The sequence below is a fragment of the Corythoichthys intestinalis genome, chromosome 12, assembly GCF_030265065.1.
Source record: "Corythoichthys intestinalis isolate RoL2023-P3 chromosome 12, ASM3026506v1, whole genome shotgun sequence".
Classification (NCBI taxonomy): domain Eukaryota; kingdom Metazoa; phylum Chordata; class Actinopteri; order Syngnathiformes; family Syngnathidae; genus Corythoichthys; species Corythoichthys intestinalis.
The window spans coordinates 27,959,562-27,983,220 of NC_080406.1; the positions used below are offsets into that span (position 1 = coordinate 27,959,562).

Genomic DNA, 23,659 nt, shown 5'->3' on the forward strand with positions numbered 1-23,659 from the left:
TGTACATTTATAGTGACAATGAAAGTAAAGTGAAATGAAAATGGAAGGGTGGAAAGAGGACCGACACCCCATGGAAGTGTGGGCTGTGATGTAGCCCTGTGTCTAATTCCAGGACGAAACTGCTTTTCGGAGTGGCATGCCTGAAAAAAATTTAACTTGTTTATTGTAAATATTTTTGAAAATACTTTTTTCCCCAATGTTATACGTATATATATATTTTTTTCCCACAATCAGTCTTCTCAATTTGTGTATATAAATGTGTGTTCAAGAAGCTTGATTGTGTGTACATAGTTTTCATCAGGTGATGGGCCGCAATACCTAAACTCATAAAGAGATGGCCTCTAAACACTTTTTGTGTTAGATGGTATATTTTTTCACTGTTCTTCACTGTTTGGTCTGCTGTATATAACCTGTTTTGACTAGAGCATGTATAAATGCAAAAAACGCCTATGGCTATACCTGTTGTTTATGTTGAATTGTCAAATAAAAGACTATTTATTCTAAATTTTTTTGGTTGAATGTTCATCCTAACATGTTGAATAAATATTACAAAGTTTCAAAACGGTTCGTTACGCATGTTTGGTTGTCAATTGGACATCAATATTAAAAATTTTGACAAAACGATTTTGGAATTTTTGGTCTTTTTAGGCCCAAAATTATGATTTATAATTGGTCAGTGAAGGAAACAACAGTTTGGACATGAAGTTCAAGGTGTCACAAAAAAAGGGACCAAACCAGGCCATCGTAAACAATTCTGTCTTTGAAATATAAAGGCAACTTCAAAGGCATGCAAAATCAGACAAAATAGGCCCAGACCTTAAAGGGTTAATATTGACAACTTTCACTAAGGGGTGTACTCACTTTTGTTGCCCGGGATTTAGATATTAATGGCTATATTTCGAGGGGAAAATTAATTAACTTTATTATATAAGCTGCACACACTTTTCATTTTGTCAAAGTGTCATTTTGTCAGTGTTGTTCCATGAAAAGATATACTTAAATATCTGCATAACTGCAAGGGGTGTACTCACTTTTGTGATACACTGTAACTTCAAACTGACAGAAATAAAACAAATTCTAAATAATATACTAAAAATAAACCAACATTAATCATGTTTTATATTTGTGGTTAGACTAATTCATAAAAAAAAAAAAAAAAAACTTTAAAAAAGTAGCTTAGGCTAGGTTCATACCGCAGGTCTTAATGCACGAATCTGATTTTTTGTGTTTTTCCGACTCGAGTCAGGCATTAACTTGACGGTCTGAATGGGAAAATAACTTGACGGTCTGAATGGGAAAAGTCGCATAAAAGTGCACCATTTCAAATCCGATCTTAGTCACTGTCGTCTGTGGTTAAAATCCGATCTGGGTCACATTTTTCCAGAATGTGGCTGCGCTCTGAACTGTCAAGTCCCCCAAATCGGAATTCATGCAGCAATTACGTCAGCAATGACCGAGAGACACAGGGCGCTACGGTAGCGATTGAGCTGTGCATTAGTGTTAGTGCATAGCTTGAACGCGTCTTTGAGGGAAGAGGCGGGCTTAACAACAGTCAAAAATAAAATGGGGGCTTTAAGCCTGAGAATGCTCGGTTTTCTCTCTGTGCTGCAAATGAGCAATATTGCAAGATTGCTTACACAGCTGAGAGTTGGGGCAAACTGTATGTGTGTGCGACTGTGCGTCATGCACGCACAGTGCGTGTATGCTATCTATCCATAAAAACTTGGAATATAAAACTAAATTATTACACTTATTATACTAGATTTTTTATGTCTTATTTGTGTCCTCTTTTTGGAAATCAAAATATGATCACCCTTGAATGACGTTGGGCCAGCATGTGTAATTATTTGTTTTGATGCTCCTGCACATGCGGGTCAGTTTAATTAGCGCATCTCGAACTGCGAATTAGTGCGCATGTGTGATACTTGAAAGGGTTCAATGGACAAAGGCAGTCTAAACAGGCACGGCAAAAAAAAAACAAAAAAAACACAATATGACAAAAAAAATCGGAATTGTGCATTAAGACCTGCAGTATGAACCAAGCCTTAAATAAGACCGAGCTTTCACCAAAGGTGAAGACGTAATTACAGTTGACTGCAATCACTACTTGCCATACCTTGACCTTTTCCTCGTACTCCCGTCTTGACTCAGACAGCAGTTCTTCAAGTTCTGTCAGAGAGTCTTTTAGAGTGTCCACCTGGTACATCAGGTTGCTCTTTTCGTTGTCCAGCTGTGCGTTGGAGACCATGGCCTTGCGATACTTCTCCTCCACTTCTGTTAATGTGTCCTATAAAAAACATGTACCAAAGACTCAGAGTAAAAAATTAACACGTTGTGCCGATTCGTGTTAATCTTATGACATTTTCCTTCATCAGGAAAGTTGTGGAAAACGAATAAATTGGATGAATTGTAGAAATTGGGGGAAAGCATTGATGCAGTAAGCATACTTGCAGATTTGGAAAGTTAAAAGGTGAGTATGGAAAGGTCATGGTTTTAACACTGCTTATGCATTACATAACCTGGTCTTAGTTTTGACTGAACTGCTTTTCAAGTCTTAGTCTTGAACTCATTTCAGATTTCAAATTGTTGGCATGTGTACAAATGATGAACCACAAATCAGTCGATCAGGCTCTTATACCTTGACTTCTTTTAGGTTCTGAGTGTACTTGGACTCCACATCTTGTATTTGATCCTTCAGTTCATGAATTTCCTGGTGAAAAGAGCAGTGGCATTGAGCAAGATAAGCATCAAGTGAGTGTGATCAGCAGATGCCAAGCAGGAAGGAAGGTGCTGACAAGTGTGCGGAAAGAATAAAAATGGTCTTTAGCCATACCTTGATTTCCCTCGAGGCAGTTTCGGCATCTATAGTGATGGCAGTCTCTACACTTCCTCTCCGTGAGGAATTCCCACCAAGGGAGGTAAGAGTGGTTGCTGTTAATGCAGAAGCTGATCGAGAACCCTAAAAAAGTAACATTGTCAAGCCAAACTTTGAGAAATGCAAATAAAAAGCTGTGTAACCAGCTCGGTATTTGTTGTTCCACTTACTCTCTCAAGATAATCCCTATCGTCTACCTGTGGAGACAGATAAAAATAAAATTGGAGCAAAGCCACCCAAGAGAAGTATTCACAAAATCCTGGCTTTAGGTCTGTCCAAGGTGTTTTGCCAAAATATCAAGAACTAAGAATAACAGGAAACACCACACCATGGTCAGTTTTGACCCTTGCAAATGAGCCACTATATGCTCAGATGTGTTTAATAAAATTAGTAAGAGTGGATTCATCACTGCTCCATCAAATTCATTCATTCATTTTACACTTGTAAATTAGTGGAGTAGTTCCAAGCATGAGGCTCAATCATATTAGCACACACAAATTTCCCGTAACATTCCTCAGAAATTTAGACATGAACACACACAAAAAAATCACAATAGGCCCTGATTTATTACAATATAATTAGATTGGGACATCTCTACTGTAGAATTTACAAATATACTCCTTGCAAAATTAAAACTGTTACAAATGTCAGAAAACGACATCCAGAAAATGCAGCTGTAAGCTCAAACTAAGCTTGTGAATTGACTATTCAAATCTCTCCACTCTTGACACACAAATGGAAGAACAAACAGTCAAGACAAACAGAAATCCTTATTTGGTTAAGTGCATAAAGGAAGGATGTGAACACAAAAACAGCAATCTCAAAGGCCTCGCGAAAGACCAAAACAGCAATCCCAAAAGCCTCGGCCTCCTGAGGGCGGAAACCAGACTCACATCAGAAAAATCGGGAATAGTAACATCGTCCAGATCCCTGGGGAGTCCTCTGCTACTGGAAGTGCTTCGTAACAAACTGGCAACAGAGCCACAGTTTTCCTACATTGGTCACCAGAGTCGAGACGCAACAAACAGACATTCAGATCAAATCGAAGACTTTTCGGGGGAATATCCAATGGTTGTCATATTTATGACAGTCAAGCCACTGTATCAATAGAGCTCACCACTGGACTGGTACGGGCTGAATTAGCCCGGCTGGAGGTTCTGGAGTTGGTGCTGCGGTAGCTACTGTACTCTAAAGGCTGTCAAGGAAACAGGATTGAATGTTTTTTATCTAGCGAAGAGTAGTAACATGCACATGCTCACGCTAGTTCCAGACAGACACATGCCGCTAGTATCTACGAGTGGAACAACAATGAACCCTCATTCATTTGCAAACTCAACCAGTTTTTGTCTGGTGGTAACTTTCTACAGTTTCGAGCTGAGAAACATTTATGCAACGTAGGGCGACCAAACGTCCTCTTTTGCCCGGACATGTCCACTTTTCACGTCCTGCCCGTGGCGTCCGGCCGGGTTTTTTAAATTCATGAAAATGTCCGGTTTTCATGATTTTTCACGGGACCAATTAAGAATCTCTCCGGCCGCTGGGGGGCAGTGCCTGCCTGCGTTGATGAGGCTCTTACTAGTAGGGGGGAGAAGGAGTAGATCTAAGACATTTATGCTGTTCTATTGTGTTACCGGAATCCCCAAGCGGCCGCTATCCTTTTTCAATATGACCAGCATTACAAATGTAGCGCAGAAAAAGAACTTGGGCAGAGCAAGAGAGAGAGAGAGGCAGGTGTTAGTTGAAGTTGCGCGGGAGCGCCGTGTTGAGCAGCAGTGTCCCCCGCTGATTCTGATTTGTTAATAAAACGTCTCCACTGAAAAAGCCATCCGACGCATCCGTGTGTTTTATACACTTCTACATCCACTCGATGAAAGAACTGGATGAAGGAATGCCGAACGAGCCACCAGAATCGCCGGTCCACTCCCTAACACTGTTCGGAGTTCAGAGCAACATATTTACCAAAATTTGAGATCGGTAACAATTGTGTTCCTAGTGCTCCATACACCTTACTCTAAGTTTATCTCCTATTAATGTCGATCATGTGTTTTCTGTTGTATAGTGGGTTATATGTGTACATAGAGATACAGTATATTGTATTAGTCTTGTATTAATTGTTCTGCGTTCGTGTATTTGGTTGAATGTTAGTACTATATTCTAAGTAGGTGTGTCTCTTAAGCATGTTAATAAAAGGAAGTTCCAAATTGACAAAGAGGAGTATTTCTTCATAATTAGTGTGTTGAAATTGAATGACACTTTGCACAGAATACGATACTGTGCTGCCTGTGACATGGTCCCAGAGAGACTGCCCAGTCAAATTCGCGCATCCGTGCGCAGTCACAGACTGTATAAATACTAGAGGTGTGCATCGGCACTGCCCTCACGATTCGATTCGATTACGATTCGGAGGGCCACGATTCAATTCGGTTCGATTCGGCAATGCATCGCGATGCATTAAAGCCTGGGATGCATTAAAATTCGAAAGCAAAGCATATTTTTCGTGAATCGTGAGGCAACACAAGCGGTTCGACATTAAACAACTTTTTATTGGCTCTTGTGTCACTCCTGGTTGAAGTCAAATGAAAATACTTTCAGATATATATATGTTAAAAAAAAAAAACATCACAGCATTTAATTAGTGCTTTGAATGGGACCAGGGCTTTCTCTCTCTCTTTTTTTTTTTTTTTTTTTACACATAGTAGCAGCCTTTCACACAGTGCAACATCTGAACTTCTGTGCAAAATCAGCAAAAACAGTCACTGTATTTTAGTCACAACGACCCATCAATCAAAATATTCAAGTAAATATTAAAGAAAACGACAAAGAAAATATTGTAGTGCAGCAGCATCTTTATCGCAATATCAATCCAGGGATCAGTTCAGTTGCAAAAAAAACAAAAGTAAAATGTAGGCCTAGCCCACTATTCTGTATATGTGATGGAGGTTAGATCTGGCCTAAAAAATCCAGCCCGACCCGACACGGCCCGCTGGTATTGAAGCCCGACCCGACCCGAGCCCGATCAATTAACTAGATTTGCAGGCCCAGCCTGAAAAAACCCGATTTTTTTTTTTTTTTGGGAGTGACGCGGAAAAAAAAAACGCAGAAGGAGCAATTTATTTTCATTTCTTCGAGTTGGCAGAAAAAACGCAAGTTTTCTTAATGTTTAAATAGTCTACATATTTTTATGATCATTATAAAAGCATTTACACAACCAAATAACGCTGGGAAAGTTTAATATAAAAAAAAAAAAACATGCGGTTTTGCAGACACACAGAGAAGATTCAAAAGGATCACATTTGTGTTGCCTTTGTGTGCATAAATACAAGTGTCTTTCGTAACGAATTCTCAGTTGGCAGAAAAATACACAAATTTTCTTAATGTTTAAATAGTCTACATATTTTTATGATCATTATAAAAGCATTTACACAACGAAATAAAGTTTAATAAAAAAAAAAACAAAACAAAAAAACATGCGGGCCACGGCGTTCATGTGCGTGCACAAGCAAATGCACAATACAGAGAGCCTGCTCTCGGTTTTATCTTTTATCCAACTTTTTAAAATATAATTTATCAGTCCGGCGCGGCGGCCCGACCCGACCCGAACGTGAATGCTTAACATTTTGGGCCGGACCCGACCCGAAATGTTCGGTTCGGCCACAAGATCTAACCTCTAAGAGATAGGACATAACATAACAATGGCTGAAGCGGAGAAAGAGGGAGCGAGAAAGATTATTGATGCACCTAAGACATTGAAAGCAGACATCTTGAGACATTTCGGCTTCTACTAGGGTGGTGGGAAACTTGACCAGAGTTATGCGGTGTGTAAAAAATGAAACATGAGAATAATAATACAAATGGCGAAACCAAATCCGTTGCATCACTGAAATTGCGCAGGAGAGATTTTTTTTAACGTACTTCTATATTTTAAAATGCGCTGAATCGATTCGGCTTGTTGCCCGCATCGAATCGAATAGTCCATGCCCCGCATCGGGATGCATGGCCGCATCGATTGTTGTTGACACCACTAATAAATACATACATTTCCATGGGTCTGTAATGTATTATTATTTTTTTATCATTATCTAATTCGGGTTGTTTTTTGCGTTTTTATTGCTTATTGGTTATCATGTTGAGTAACCTGTTGAGTAAAAAAAAAAAAAAAAAATCATAGCCATATAGTATTTATTGTAATATATGGCAATATATATATATATACATATGTGTGTGTGTGTGTGTATATATTCATTTTTTTAAACTGAATTTTTCTATCATACAGCGAAGACACACTTCAAATATATTAAAGTGATATAGGCATCTTTGAGTGAACTTCGACGAGTAAATTTCAAGTATCTCGAGGCGGGGGGCCATGTGTCCTCTTTTTTGGAAATCAAAATATGGTCGCCCTATGTAACGTAATGTATGTAAGTTGTCACCAAAGCACTGTCTAACAAGAGTAGTAATTTTGTGCTTGGTCTGCTTGACTTTTTGATTCAATACTGTGTTTTCGTTTAGGAAAAAAAAAACAAGTACACTTAAAATGTCTCCCATGCACTGTTAAGATGCATTCACACATCATCTCAAAACAAATGAAAATGTTCCACACACCAAATCAGAAGTTACTTATGATTTCAGAGGCTCACTCTTAAATTCAAAGACAACACCATGCCTCACACACAAAACACTTACATAGAAGCCAGAGTTGGAGTCGGAGGCTCGCCGCGACCCAGAACAGAGACTTTCCTCGTACAAGGAGGTCTGTATTTGATGCGACATGACACAGATGACACACGCGCTCTATGTTCAGACTTCAGCACAATTACATTTAGACATTTCTATTTAGTGGGAAGAAAGCTCAGACATGGCTAGATTTAAGCTACTCAGCGAGTTATATAGTGGTCGGCTGGCAGTGCGCCATTTCAGATCCTTTGCTGTGAAGCCAGAAAGCCCTGAATCAGGTGCTTAAGAATGATCCAAATGTGTGCTAATGACTGGTGAGTCCATAAAAAGTCAATGAAATGAAAGCAGTGATATGACTGACCGATCAAGTGTGATGTTGGCAAAAGAGTTTCTTTACAGAGGTGGAAGTTGAGGGCAGAACTGAACTTTTTTCATACAGCGTTTGTTCCATACAAACCTGGAAGGAACCAGTTGAACCCAGGTTCCTGCCACCGGAGAGACCATTGAGGTTATACAAGTCAGAAGAGGAGTAAGATGCCTAAAAAGAGGGAGCCCATGTGCATCAAATTGTGAGTAAGACTGGAATGAAGACATCTTTTACGTAAGCATCATAACATTGTTAGTGGCTAAACTGCACTTGCTGTGCACTGACAAGCAACTTGTATAGTAATGAAAGGTTACTGATTAAACATGGGAAAAAATGTGTCAGCAAAGACACTTTGTTGTTCCGGCCTATTATTTTGCATGTCAGCTAACAGTCACGGGAGAAATCTTATCAAAGCAATCCTGTAAACCTTTGTTTAATCCAGCAAACAAACAAGGTAGAAGGGCAACACTGGCTCATTGGTAAAGGAAATAATTCATGCACACATATCACACTCAATGGAAAAGCATTACATTTCTGATATTTTCCTTTTTACTGAACACAATGTGACAACTTCAAATTTGAGGAACAAGTTACTCATGTGTTATGTTCTGTCAAAATGCACACTAATCACATTACAGTTAAGCATAATTTCGACAATTAATTACTAACCCGGCTGGATAGAACACTGTACTCATCATCGTGGCCGTTCCTCTGCAAAGAGTGTGAAAGTGATTTTTTTCTTTCTTCATTGATTATACGAGTCTCAATCGTTTGAGCCTTTACATACATCTTTCTCTTTGTTCTTATGTTTCTTCTTTTTCTTGGACTTATGAGAGAGCAAGGAGGAGCCCTTAAGCATGACAGAAAGAGTCAAATCAATCATTCTGACGACACCACGTGAAAAAAAAATGTCGTACCATGGAATTGCAGGTTATTTTCACAACACAATCGAGACACAATTCCAGGTATTATATTAGGCAAATGAATTCTTAGTATGTAAAACACAGAGTTAAACAATCAAGAAAGTGGCTAAAAAGCACATACAACAGCAACAAAGCTACATAATGTTAGATACCTACAATCGAAACAAAGAAGTCACAGCGTGTGAATATTGTCCAAAATAATACTATGATACTTTGTATTTTCTTAGTAGATACAACAAATGTCAACGTCAACCGGTTTAGGGTTTATAAAGACTAATTCCAAACTCAATTTCAGGGTATCATGCACACGTAAAAAACTTCAAAACAAAAAACACAGCAAACAAATACAAGTATTGTGAAGTTGAAACCATTTGACAGTATCAGCCTTACCCCTGCACCATAACCGGCATCACGATCCGACTGTGCGAGAAATATGGGGGGAAAAAAAACATGAACTACTACCCCAAAAGGGTCAAAATTAAATAAAAAAACACCCTTTGATTCATAACAGACAAATTGTGTAATCAGGCTTTTAAATTCTAAATAAGGTAATATTATTATGAAAAAGATTGTACAAGATAAAAAGTTTTTTAAAAAGTATTTGTATTTTAGAGATAGACCGATATATCGGCCGGCCGATATATGGGGCAGATATTTGAAAATATGATGTGTATCAGCATCGGCCTTTTTTAAAATCTGACTGGCCAATATGAAAAAGTCAATATAAAACTAGGGATAGAGAATTGGGATGGCGCCATTTTTCAGAGGATTGGAATCGGGTGAAAAGGATTGGGTTTTTCTGCTTCATGCTCGTACAGCCTTACTATCGCTCCTGCTTCTTTTCTTGGGTCAGTAGTGCACTGATAGTTTTGCTTGTTAAAGTTAACGATGATTGTCAGGCGTTGAAACTTTTAACTTGCCAGAGAAGCTTAGCAGTGCTACCTTCAAAGACACCGAATGTGTCAATCATGGTTTAGCTTGTTAAAACACTAGCGCGCTGTGGTGTGTGCGCGCAGCTGTTCTCAGCACTAGCGGATAGCCTTTGAAAAATGCAAGCATTTTTCTACGATATTACTGTTTAAAAATAATTCGCATTATGAAGGTGGCATGGTGGGGCAGTAACATGTTTGAAACTTTTTTTTTGGTCTGTTTTTTCAACAACATTTTTTTTTTCCCGGAGAGCGAATTATTTAACTTTTTTTTTTTCCGGAGAGTGAATTATTTAACTTTTTATTCAACTTTATAAGAGCTGTTTCTAACAAATTCTGGCACTTTTGGAACTATTAATTTTTATTTGTGTGATTCAATAAACATGCTTTAGACAGTTCAAAGAAGTTCAGTGTTTGCATTATTCAATTTTTACACATTTACTGCAATTAAATATCGGTTCCAAAAATCGGTTATCGGCCCCTCTTGCTACTAATAATCGGTATCGGTCCTGAAAAACTCATATGGGTCGATCTGTTTTTTTTTTTTTTTTTTCATAATCCCTTTTACTACATTAGCATTTTTTATTTTATAATGTCATTTTTCAGCACAATGAGGTTTTACAAGATAACAAGCGTTTTTCACAAAGTCAATTTTTTCATAATGTCTTTTTCCACAATGGCCTTTTTATTTCATAATGTCCTTATTTTTAGCACAATGATCCGTGTGCTGTCAATCAAATGCATAAGGCGGAGTCAGTTATGTGATTGGCTGGATGGATCGCTAGCATTTTGCAGCGGGACTTCCAGAGTTGCGAACCGGTTGGATAGTAAGGAAAGGCTTTTTACCTCAGCCTGAGCGAGGATACAGCAGCAATGTTTTTTTGATTAGATGCTTTCTGGAAGTTTACCAAACAGTTCATTGACGCTACATAATGCTAGCGCAGCTAGCCAGCATTCCCAATCCATCCAGCCAATCATTTAACTGATCTGCCTCATGTATTTGATTGACAGTACATGCCTCATTGTGCTGGAAAACAACATGACATAAAAAGGCCATTGTGGAAAAAGACATTATAAAAATGACTGTGAAAAACGTTTTTAATCTTGTAAAATCTCATTGCCCTGAAAAGCAACATTATGAAATAAAAAGGCTATTGTAGATTATGAAATTTAAAAAAAATCTGAAAAACGCCTTTCATCTTGTAAAATCTTTTTCATAGTATTAGCTTATTTTACAATTTAAGGGCCATACCACACAATTTGTTATTTATCAAAGGGTATTTATTTAATTTTGACAATTTTGGCATTCCATAGCCAGACTCCCTTTGAAATGATAAAACAAGGTTCTAATCTTTTCACCCTCGGCCAAGCTGCCAAACAATTACATCACCCAGTGTCAAAATATACAATGGCTCGCTTAAGGCATTTGTATCAATGGATTTCAAAGGTCCATTTTCCCTAAAATATGTAGTCTCAGTGACTCAGTTTTGTGCCGCAGTGCAAGAGAATTTTTTTACATTTTCAAATAAAAAAATCTGGACTTCACCATAAACATTAAAACAGGCAAATACATCGCACAAGGATTTTAGATTTGTTGAAAGCACGGTGATACTGACCCTGAGGCTCCCTCTGCTTCCCACAGACATCCGGTCATCTTCATCCGAAAGCTGTGCGAGAAAGGAGACGGATTTTAAAGGAAGGTCAGGATTGAGAACCTTTTCACGATGACAGCCATCATGAGGTGGGAGCATATAGTTGTTACTTGGTGGAGATATGGAAACCAGATATGGTAAGCAACACCTGTATTCTGTAGAACTATGTCTATTTTAGTAGTTCAGTTCAATATGTGAAACTCATTCACAAAACAGTGAAATATTTTCGTTATTAAAAAATTCCCTATTTCAACAAAACATGAAACACACTTCTCAGACTGAAACAAGAGGGAGCACTACAAACCGTGTGTGGCTGTGATGGCCGTGACCGTGAGTATCGCTCACTGTCTTCCTGCATGGAGGAAGGCAGGCAGGGTGATGAAGAGAACAAGAGTGAAGGAGAAAACACAACAAAGACACACAGTAGATGGAGGTAGATTTGAAAGACTTCACATTAAAGCACTCGATGATGCTGGATTATCTCTTTGTGACAGGGGTCGAACACGTTTGTTAGGCGCTATATGCAGCAGACAAATCCCAAAACAAAAGTACTTTTTGTTGTAGTTGTGGTTAATTCACTCAATTAAGAAAGCACATTTGTTGTTACTTTACCAGGTGACTCAACCTGATTCCGAAAGGTTAACCACTCTTTAGTCATCGTTAGTAGTTGTTCAAATCAAAGTCAACATACAGTCATTAAATGTTCCTGGTGAAATTTAAACTAAGTCATTACATGAGATATTAGATACTGCAAATCCCATACAGTTCACACCGAAAGGGCAGATGGCCATGCTGACTGGAAGCCAAATAGTCAACCCTGCTCTCCTAAGAGGATTTTTACAGAGGATCAAGCTTTGATTCATTACGATCGGTTATCTTGTAAGGGGGAACATAAACAACGAAAAATCCAGACTGTAAATGCCAAAACGCAAAACTAATATGGATGCACACAATGGGCATAGATGTTAGTGGAAATAAAATAATGTTACAGTACAAAAACGGTACCATCCATTGCTCAATATCTCCCCATTTGCTGTCTGATCTGTCATCTGATTTGGTATTCAAGCCGTAATATTTCTAAAAAGAAAATCAAGTTATGAAACAGCTCATCAATTGCCACTTGCTCGAAGCACACATTTAAGTAACATGCGTACCTTCTGCACCTGAAAGATCTGCAGACCAACAGCAACCAGGGAAAGAGGAGAAGGAAATTGGAACATGTCAAAGAGTGGAAATAGAAATTATGCAAAAGAAACCCAGTAAGAAAATAACAAAAGAATCAGCAATTGGAGTCAGGTAACAAGAAACATAAAAGAAACAAATGATGAATGAACAGGAGAAAGATGAAATCCTGGCCCGCTGCGTTAGTGTGGGTTTATAACGGTATGACATAGCCTACCACTGTAGCTATGATTTTTTTCATTTAATTAGCTAAAAGAATCTCCTACGAAAAAGAAAACCGATAATGTTAGGGGGCTAATTCCGATCCAAAATGTCAACATTGATGTTATTCTTAGAACTGTGTGACTGGTTGCACTTGTTCTAAAAAAAAAAAAAAAAAAAAAGCAACAATTATTTGCACAAAAATTCCTCTTTTCCAAGTGGTGTCACAGAGATGCAACGACATTGGCAGAAAAAGAAATGGCAACTTTACACTTGTGCCACGCATTAGAATAATTTGAAATCTATTTGTTCCACATGGCTTGTAGCCAGGAACCCTGAAGGGAAAGGAAGCTTAGTGTAGCAGGACCAAAGTTGATCGCCTATGCTAAGCTAAACTAAGCCACTTTTTCCACTCCAACCTGCAGATTGTCACTTCAACCCAAGTCATGATGTTGCATTTGATTTGTTTTCTAAATGAATAAAATAAAGTCTTTGCTTTGATTTTATTGCAGTTACATTCGTGGCTTTAAAATTCATCCTGTGTGCTGCTTCCCTTTCATCTGTCATTTCCACACTTAAATCCAGATTTACTAACACTGTCTGTGTTGTACTGTATGCTTGCCCAATAAAAGGATTGACTGCGTTTTAATTCTGGCTTTCAGAATCAGATTTGTCACTTACCCCTTTCACGACCTCATTAACGGTCCCCTCGACAGCACAAATGCCCTCATGAATTCAATGTTCTGGCTTGGTTATGGTAAGTCAAGTGCGCACTGATGAGTTACTGCAGCAAATCTCAGCTCAAGTATGTGTTTCTCCCGAATCAGCCATTTTGGTGGCGAAGGTCAGAGTCTTTAATTTTTTAGACTGTCGCACCATGATACACAAATAATATGGGGAACATGATAGGGTCAGCAGGCACCCAGTTTCAGTGTTTCAGCAGTTCAATAGTTTCAATGTGGTTTTACGTGTTCTTGATACAACTTAGGACAGGTAAAAGTGCTGTTTTGTCTAGAATCCTGAAACCTATCAAATCATCCCTGCTTCGGTTCGCCTTCTATTTTGTTGCTTTTGTCAGTTTCTAAATTTGGAGACAGGATGACATGATCCTCAAGCTCAACAGAAACTCAGACAAAACTATTGCTTATCTTTGTCTGGACACTAATTAGCTCGAAAGCCAAGTGCATGCATAAACCCATTCATGGCATGAGTTGCACAATCAGCTTATCATGTTTGCACCTCCACTATTTAACTCACCGTGCTGCCCTTTTTGACAGGGGGGCTCCGAAGACGCTTCGTGAAGGCCGCTCTAAGTCTCCTCCCAGCGAGGAGACCCCCGGCCGTTTTTGTAGACATCAGGGTAACAGCATAGACCACATTCTTCAGCAGTCAGTAGGTAAGAACCAATCCGATAAAGCGCAACAGTAAGCAAACGTGGCAATTTAAATCCAAAAGGGATACAAGAAACCAATCTAAATCCAAGTGAGAATCAATAATCCATTTGCTATAGGGTCCAGGTCTTCAAGCAATTGGTGGTTAGTGTGCAGGAGCCCCATTACTCAAGTCAACAACATAAACTGAGGGCAGCACTGCTGCTTGGACCAAGGAGCACAACCTGCTAAGCTACTTTAGAACTGAGTTAAAGGATTTAATGGACACACACACACATACACACTCAACAATGGTCAGTAATCCTGTGCATATGACTTCAGCACCTGGGATTTGACTGAATGCAAGTTTATAAAAGACTACATTGAGTACACTTGGGATTCGCTACAACAAAAAGGCAGAGGTCCTATTTACAAGATTTTAACACCTTTGCAGCAGCAAAGGCTATAACTCTTTATATTAAAGTCGTAGCGGGGTGGGGGGGTTCGGAGGTCCGTCTGCATATAGATTACTTGACGCTAATAATAGGGACCTAGAAAAAGTCCCCCGTGGTACAGATCAGACACGTTAAAGCGGAAAACGAACAACAAAAACAACCAGTGAAGAATGTAAGCAGAAATTAGAATGTAATCATTGATGCACACACAAACAGATGTTGTGTAGATGAAAGGAATTACCTTAAAGTTTGCATCTATATAGACTACCTTTTATAAATAATAAAAAAAACAAAAAAAACACTGTTTAATAATACTGATACTGAGACCTATCACAAAGGTCTGTCTTTGAATACATATTCAGGCCAATCACATTTGTGGGATTTTTCTTATTCCATATCAAAATGAAATAAAAAAAAAGAATGAATAAATTCTCACCTCAGAAACATTCACTTAGCTAGATTTGCATCCAATGTTAGCGTAACCCCCCCCCCCCCCCCCCAAAAAAAAAAGTTTTAGCGAACATTTCACCAAATAGCATACCGCACGAATGCTATTTTTAGACCGTGACATCGCCATGGTAATGCTTAAGTGGGTCATTATAGGCACGACCTCGCATACAATCCTTGTTATTTCTGCTTATTTTCTCCAGTAATCTTTAAAAAAAGAACATGCCGGGTAAACGCCGCTGCTATCGAACTTTTAGAAACGACTCCACACTTTATGACATATGAAGGATGTTTTCTTCATACGTTTACCGAAACCAAAAACTTGAAGGAAAAAATGTGAAGAATGTATCAACTTGCACGGACATCCAAAAGACCAGTTTAACGCCAGCAAGGTGAAGCCATTCACATTTAATATGCAGTAAACATTTTGTTGGGGGGCATGGTCCTACAGAGGACGAAGAGGTAAGCCATTTTGATAGTTTTACTTATTTTTAGCGAGGCGTTTTGCCGTGCTGCTTCTCTCTGACAATGAATGACCCTGAAAAAAAATAAAATGGTATCTATCTGACTGCCACTGTTGTTACCTTTTCTGTTTTAAAATATAACTTTAGTAAGGGGGAAGTGTAAATAAATTATAGCATTAAGATTTCTTATTAATGAAAAAAATAAAACTGTGTTTGCTGTCACTGAGTAGCATCAAACCGATCGCTACACAAAAATAGCAATGTAAATTGCCCACAAGAACGGTCAGAGAAGTAAGACAACCAGAGGATATAATATATAAGAAAGACAAGGCATATGGTGGTAAAGGATAGAGTGTTGAAACAGGACAATGTCATTGTCAGTGGCATAAGGCAATGCACGCAAGAAAAAGGTGTCGATAAAAAAGCTACCGCTGGATTAGATCGGCTCTTTTTGAAAAAGAGCCGATCTAATCCAGTCTTTTTCAGCCCTCGACATTCAAGCCATCTCTTTAACTGAACATTTGTATGTTCTTCTACATCTTTAAAAGGGAATTTTGACCCAGAGACAAAAAAAAAAAACCAGGCTGGAGTTTGCCAAAACTTACCTGAGAAAACCAAAAACGTTTTGGGAGAATGTTTTCTGGTCAGATGAGACAAAAGTAGAGCTTTTTGGGAAAAAAGCATCAACATAGAGTTTCCAGGGGGAAAAAAACGAGGCGTTCAAAGAAAAGAACACTGTCCCCACAGTCAAACATGACGGAGGTTCCCTGATGTTTTGGGGTTGCTTTGCTACCTCTGGCACTGGACTGCTTGTCCGTGTGCATGGCATTATGAAGTCTGAAGACTACCAACAAATTGTGCCGTGTGAGAAAGCTGGGTATCCCTCAGAGGTCGTGGGTCTTCCAGCAAGACAATGATCTAAAACACACTTCATAAGCACGAGAAAACAGTTTGAGAGAAAGCACTGGAGACATCTAAATTGGCCAGCAATGAGCCCAGACCTGAATCCCATAGAACACCTGTGGAGAGATCTGAAAATGGCAGTTTGGAGAAGGCACCCTTCAAATCTCAGAGACCTGTAGCAGTTGGCCACAGAAGAATGGTCTAAAATTCCAGCAGAACATTGCAGGAAACTCATTGGTGGATACCGTAAGCGGTTGTTCGCAGTTATTTTGTCTAAAGGTTGTGCTACCAAGTATTAGGCTGAGGGTGCAAATACTTTTGTCCGGCCCATTTTTGGAGTTTTGTGTAAAATGATGATTTAATTTTTTTCCCATTTTATTTTGTGTTTTTTCATTGCAAGCAAAATGAATGAAGATATTACTACCAAAGCATTTGTAATTGCAATCATTTTCTATCTTTTTTTTTTTTTTTTTACTAAAAGATGAAGCCAAATTACAAGCCAATTGTATTTTTATTCTTTTACCTCTTTTTGTTGCCTCTCAAGTTCCCGCATGCGAATCTCTCTGGCTTCTGCCCTCGCTGCCCTCTTTGCTGCCAGTCGGGCCTCAGCCTGGTAGTGGGGAAGGAGGAAAGAACAGACAATACTTTTTAAATGCTTAGACTGGATTTAGACAAATGAAAAAGACAAGCAAGTAACAAGTGGTCAATCGTCATTGAGCTTTTTACAACAGTACCATACTATAATATCACTAGTGGGTCTCCAATGTTGTGTCTTTAATCGCTAAACAGCAGAGAATTGTAGATGTATTTATGTTACTGTTTATAGAACATGGCTGTAGGTCCACTCGGCAAGGAATCGAACGAAGGGCCTTTTCCTTAAAAGGACTTCTCCAACCGTGTCTTGTGTGTGCGCCACAGAATGTGTAAGCGTTTCCTTCCTCGACCATTGTGGTAGATGTGTATAGCTAGATCTTGTTTGCCTCTAGGCAGGGGCACAACCACCCCTCCTTTTTTGCACTAATGCATTTCCTTAATATCAGCCAGCATGACTAAGTAACGGAACACAAAAGTACAGAACAAGGGTTCCTCTTACCAGCAAAAAAAACACGCTAATACTGTAGATTTTGTCTTTACATTTTAAGGAGAACACTTTTAAGAAAATATATTTGTAGTTTTTTATTACTTTATCCTTATAGTTGGGTCTCTTGGGTGCCTGCCCACCTATCAAGTGTGAAATGACACAACCAGCGTCATGTCAAAGCTGGTGTCAGATGCGGAGATTAAATTTATCAGTGTTAACTTCAGATAACTGACACATAAGCACGTAATATACTGTAACATTCCATTGTAGCTAAGCCTGCACATTTGCAAAATATCGCTGCTTCTTAATGTACTGTAACTAAGGAAAATGGTGGGGTGTGCCGCGCCACATGTAACACAAAGCAAGGCAATGTGTCATGACTGGCGGTAAATGGTGATGAAAGAGGTTTTCTTCTGAATGTCAACTCATTTTGTTAGTGAACTATGCCCGGATATACCCACCCAACATGGGTTCCAGGATTGTAACAAGCATTTCACCCCCGAATCATAAAATATCAAACAAATATGCATACAGTGTAAACAAGTACTACTAAGACAACTAATACTAGGGGTTTAACGGTACACAAAAATCTCGTTTCGGTACGTACCTTCGGTTTTGAGGTCACGGTTCGGTTCATTTTCGGTACAGTAAGAAAACAAAATGCAAAATATAAATTTGCGAGTTGTTTTTTACACACCTTTGTGCTTTCAACAATAGGAACATTAGCCTATACAAAGCTAGAATTCTGCTCAAAAATTAGCAGGTATTTAAAGATAATCCAACAACAATTTGCCTTTCAGACCCCGCGTATTGTTCAGCTTTCTTTCTGAAAGAAAGAAGAAAAAAAGAAGTCTTGTGCTAAGGAGAAAAGCAATCCCATTGACAGAGATTTTAACATGTATTTTAGAAATGAAATGCCTCAATGAATCATTTTTCTTATGAACGGTTTTCAAAAGCTTTATTGGTGGATTTTCTCAAGTTAAAGCACCACACAGAAATTCATAAATTTAATTGTGTAAGCAGGATCTGTGTATTATTCTTATTATTTAATTACAGGTGTTTTAGCTCATTTTAATGTATTTTATTTAAATGGGCTATTATTTATTTTATTTTGGGTTTATATTTTACAAATGGGATGTAGCATTCATTTATATTGTATATTTTATGTTGTATAACTTTAGTTCCTATGTGAATATTAATTCCTACTTGTTTTGTTGTGGTAGGAGGGTTTTGCATTGAACACGGGGCCGTGTTAGTTATTATTATAGCAGAGAAGACAGCAGTAAATCAACAAAAACAAGTCAACTGTGCCCCGATCTACCACTCGAGATCTGATGGACTCAAAAAGTGGGTTACGATTGAATATTAGTTTGAAAATCGACCGGATCCACAGTATTTTTACACAAGTGACTTCCGGTCTGCCCGATCCTAGCTACTGGTAGTAGTACTGAGGCAGGAGGGTCGCGTCTCGCGTCAAATAATAAACTCTGCCGTTCTTTTCGCGTGTGTTTGGTTGAGCCGCTTCTGGGACGCGTCTAACACGCGGACGCACTGCAACTGGTGTGCATTGGCTGATTGACTTTAACGCCCGCGTTTCACTGCGTTCTCGCGGCGGCCACGTTGTTGCGCCGTTGACGTTTCTGGGTTATACTGCCCTACCGTGTTGGTCCTCATTATAGTACAGAGTAAGACGGAGTAAATATAATCTACACAAAGAAACTGTAACCCGATCGACTCACAGCCTCAAAAAGTAAGGGTTACATTACGTCACAAACTCGTTCGGTACGCCTCCGTTCTGAACCGAGCACCACGTACCGAAACGGTTCAATACAAATACATGTACGTTACACCCTTAACTAATACTGATTTGTAACATACCTTAAAGCTTGTCTGTTAGCCTAACTTAGTCCTTCTCAAATAATGGGGCACAATGCGATGCTGGGGGAGGCGCATGTGACCTCGGGGAACACACTTTTTGCCGTACTAGGATAAACTGTACGTGCACTTGCACATCCACTCAGTGGGTGGCAGTGGTGCTCTCATTTTCAGAGTGCGCAATATTTTTGCACCAAATAAGAGCACACAGCAAAGAGCAGGAGATATGAAGTGCTTTGATCAAACCCTTTAGCAGCGCCATGAAAAAATATTTGACAAGGATGTTGGAGATGATTCCTGAAAGCTAAGATGATGAAGCCAAATCAATTAGGATGTCACCTAGAGACATTAGACCCCAATCACTGTGACAAGCAGCTTGATTTTTTTCAGCGAAAACATTCCAAATGCTGACAACTATCATCTCACTTTGTGAGTGTTATATCAGTTAACCAGCGAGCAATGTTAGCATCATATACGGGGGAAAACCAAGTTGCTCAGTGCAAAAAACCCCACACCACAGCTAAGGAGCTGATACCGCCTGCACTGCAGCATTAGACATGGTCTCGGTTATGCTGGACGATACAAGTGCTGAAAGAATAAAAACTGTCCCTCTGTCTAATTACATTGTCGTTTTAGTTTTATTAATTTTAGTTTTTTCAGTCAAATGAATTGGCATACTGTGCTTTGAGTTAATGTTGCTAATCAATTTTAATGTATTATTATTTATTTGTTTAATTAAATTTTATTTTTCAGTATCAAATGGTAAAAAAGAAATGTACCTTTTTTTAAAATTCAGGCAAACTGATGCGCTTTGTCTTTTCTGTTACAAACAAACAACTATGTTAATGATATTATACTTTGATCAATAATACTTTTTTTTCTTTAATGTTAACAAGCACGCAATGTTATGCGAGATGTACTAATAATTTTATAGTCGAATAATACTATTTACAATGGTGGCAGAGAGTTGACGGGCATGAAACTTTTCCTTATTCCTGATGGGGGTGGAACAGAAAATAACTGAGAAGCAATGGCTTAACAGAAATATACATGCGTTCCTTATTTATCAATAGCACCATGGCATAATTAATGTTACTGTAAATGAGTGACTCTTCTCGGGAGCACAGAGGGAAGCCACCTCATGAGTTAATTATGTGACTAGGTTGAAGACATGGCACTGCAATTTTTTTTTTGCTTCCATTTCAGCTATTTATATTGACCTAAATGGACTAATGGATCTAATTCAGCCCACTTTGAATAAGTCCTCTAACGGGCAAATCAAGTAAAAGGTACCATTTTGGACCACATCAAGATTTCAAAGACTGTTACAACTGCACAGAATATGACTTCTTTTTTTTCCCCCCATAAATGTGACTATGCATTTACATTATTTCCTGAACCCCCGATTTACTACATGGTAAATCTAATTTTTATTCTCTGATCTATGGTCCTATAAACACTTTTTCTGTCAAAGTTTTTTCTAGGAAATGGAGATAGATGCATTTTATTTAACAAGACCACATCACAAACATGGGAACAGCTGTGGAACTTTCACCCCTGCAATCAGCAAACGTGCAGGCTACATCAGGTCAGCGGGACTAAAATAAACAGTGCCACAGCTAACATGTCCCAATGAAGAAATACAGTACAAAACAAAAGTACAGACTAAACATTTAAGTTATTTGAATTACATGTCAGTCATGTAGAGGTCATGATGTGCAATTGTTGCCTCTAAGTCTAACTACAGATCGCATGCGTTAACAAATAACAATCAACAAATTAACATTTTGTCATACACTTATGCTGCCAGTAGCACAACCACCATCACTGTAATAGTAAGTCTAAACACCTAAACTGTGCTGACTACCATCCATTTCCTCAAACTGCGGGTGAGACCTGGCTTGGGCAAATAAACAGGAAGCAGTTTGAGATAACAATCTGAAGTGATGATGTCATCAGGAGGAAGTGAACACAAAATTGACTACATCCTTTTAAGGAGAAACGGTTCTGGCCAACTTAGAACAACACGAGTGAGGAAATAGACTAGTAGGAACATGTTTGCCATTGCTTCCTGCTGGATAAAATGTTACAGTTTCAAAATACTATTAGAATGTGTTCGTGACCTCTAATTATCGCTCACAATAATGATTAGCATTATTTGTAAGGAGAACTCGTATTCTGTGGCATGTTCTCTACATACTGTACATGAGTGTTCTTGCTATCGTCACCACCAAACACCTCCAGACTAATCCACACCTCACAGTCTCAACACACACAATTTAGTTTCCTCAATGAGACGGTGTGTACAACTTGGCATTATAATCCTACCTGCGTTTTCTCAAACAAGCACTTGATATTGTGTACTGTAATTTTGGGAGTATAAGGCGCACCTGACTATAAGCCGCTACCCACCAAATTTGACACGAAAATGCATTTGTTCACAGAAAAGCCGCATATGACAATAAGCTGCAGCCGTCCACACTGTATTATGTGATAATTAGACCAAAAGGTATTAAACGGTAACACTATATTTGACAGCCGGCATCATACGATCAAATGAACCACCATGAAGCTTTGAACCAATTGACTGCGAAGCTTCATTGCTTCAAGAAGCCTCAGTTGGCCATCACTGCTCCCTTGGGGGAGACAGTCAACATTTGCTGTCAACACTGCTATTGTCCAACATGCCTCTTAGCATGCATTGCAGCGCAACATATGTAAATATCAAAATTCATGTTCTGTGAGAATTATTTCTTCAGTTACTGTTCCATTTCTTTCATTAATTGCTAGTTATGGTATTTGGTAACACCTTATTTGACAGTGGTGTAATAAGACTGTCATCCGGCAAATTATCTCACTTATGAATGGATGTAAAAGATCCGAGCTGGACATAAATGGAGTTGTCGAATGACACTTTAAGACATCTGTCATAAGCATTCATTAATGCCCATGACAGTGTTATGACGGTCTTATAACAGTCTTATGATATTGCTGTCAAGCAAAATGTTACCTATTAACCCAAATAAATCAATATACCGTAATTTCCCGAATATAAGGTGCACCCGTGTATAATGCGCACCCCAAATTTAATCGTATAATCTAGGGAAAATTATTGTACCCGTTTATAACGCGCACCCTAATTTTAGCACCAATAAATAGAAGAATACAAGAAAACAGAGCTCGTGTACAGATACAGAAATGTCATTTTATTGACTGGTGAAACACAGCACAAGCATAGCACATTGGTAGTTCAAAACATTACCATAAACTGACAATATTTACGGTAATAATATGATTTGACAACTTCTCCCACTTACCAGAATCTAGGAAAAAACAAAACAGATGTGACTTTTCTTTTAAAGGCTGCTGTATAACTTGCTCGTTTGATCATGAGAACGTAAGTCGGAAATCCGAGAGAGCTTATCGCTGTCGACACTGTGACATACTGGTATTCTATGTTATGTTGTTCTATGTTGTGGCACTGTTGGATCCATGCTGCTGTATTGTCATATCTATGTTGTGATTGTATATGAGCCAGAGGGCCGCTGAGGCTAGACAAAAGAGCGCCACATTATAGCCGGACTGTCGGCATTTAAGTTCATTGAAAGCAAGAAATAAAACATTGATCATGGCACTCGAAGTATTCTAGTTTTTTTTCCCCAAGACAAGATAAAACAGACACGACAGTAACAATAGGAACTATTGCTATTTGGGTTTGAGTTTCCCGAGGGACGGACATAGTTGATGGACACACACAGGAAGTCTGTGTTGTTACGTTTGTTATGGTCCGAGTTGCGGAGCTGCAGTAAACGTTGACTCAAATGAGTTCAAGAAACTAAATTCTGTGCTTTATGAAGAGTGAAAAAAGCAGAATTTAACACAGACGAAATCATTCGGCCGATCAGAGTTAAGTATTACCGAAACAAAATGGTGACGTCACGTACCGTAATGGTCGGCAACGGATCGCTGCATACGTTTCTTCAACACAACGTGGCCGTGTCAATAAAAAAAAAAAAAATCGGTTTATATATATATATTTCTGTCTCCATCCATGTACCCGTTTATAATGCGCACCATGATTTTACAAGTTGATTTTGGGGGAAAAAAGTGCACGTTATATTCGGGAAATTACGGTATAAGCCACACTGGACTAAGATTCAAAATGAGGGGAAAAAAGTAGCGGCTCATAGTCCGCTTCTTTTCCAAGTTTACTGGACTTTCCAAGGCTAAAAACAATGCATTTTCTATGTAAGTTTGAGCA

General features: G+C 38.7%; 1 protein-coding gene across 20 annotated transcripts in view; it reads right to left on the reverse strand.

Annotated features, from left to right (window-relative positions):
• Positions 1-23,659, reverse strand: part of lrrfip1a (leucine rich repeat (in FLII) interacting protein 1a) — a 48,712-nt gene that overhangs the window by 16,569 nt on the left and 8,484 nt on the right. For 3 of the 20 annotated variants that reach the window (XM_057852008.1, XM_057851999.1, XM_057851988.1), the window contains exons 2-17: positions 16,966-17,052; positions 12,575-12,592; positions 12,426-12,497; positions 11,725-11,772; positions 11,385-11,435; positions 9,230-9,259; positions 8,704-8,766; positions 8,586-8,627; positions 8,007-8,087; positions 7,559-7,627; positions 3,993-4,070; positions 3,769-3,867; positions 3,046-3,072; positions 2,834-2,959; positions 2,639-2,710; positions 2,117-2,287 (exon numbers count right to left, since the gene is read on the reverse strand). In XM_057852008.1, the coding sequence (XP_057707991.1) occupies positions 2,117-2,287; positions 2,639-2,710; positions 2,834-2,959; positions 3,046-3,072; positions 3,769-3,867; positions 3,993-4,070; positions 7,559-7,627; positions 8,007-8,087; positions 8,586-8,627; positions 8,704-8,766; positions 9,230-9,259; positions 11,385-11,435; positions 11,725-11,772; positions 12,426-12,497; positions 12,575-12,592; positions 16,966-17,052 (1,134 nt within the window). Of the gene's footprint in view, positions 1-2,116; positions 2,288-2,638; positions 2,711-2,833; positions 2,960-3,045; positions 3,073-3,768; positions 3,868-3,992; positions 4,071-7,558; positions 7,628-8,006; positions 8,088-8,585; positions 8,767-9,229; positions 9,260-11,384; positions 11,436-11,724; positions 11,773-12,425; positions 12,498-12,574; positions 15,095-16,965; positions 17,053-23,659 lie in introns of those variants that run through there. The other 17 variants (XM_057852009.1, XM_057852001.1, XM_057851989.1 and 14 more) reach the window with 15 other exon arrangements.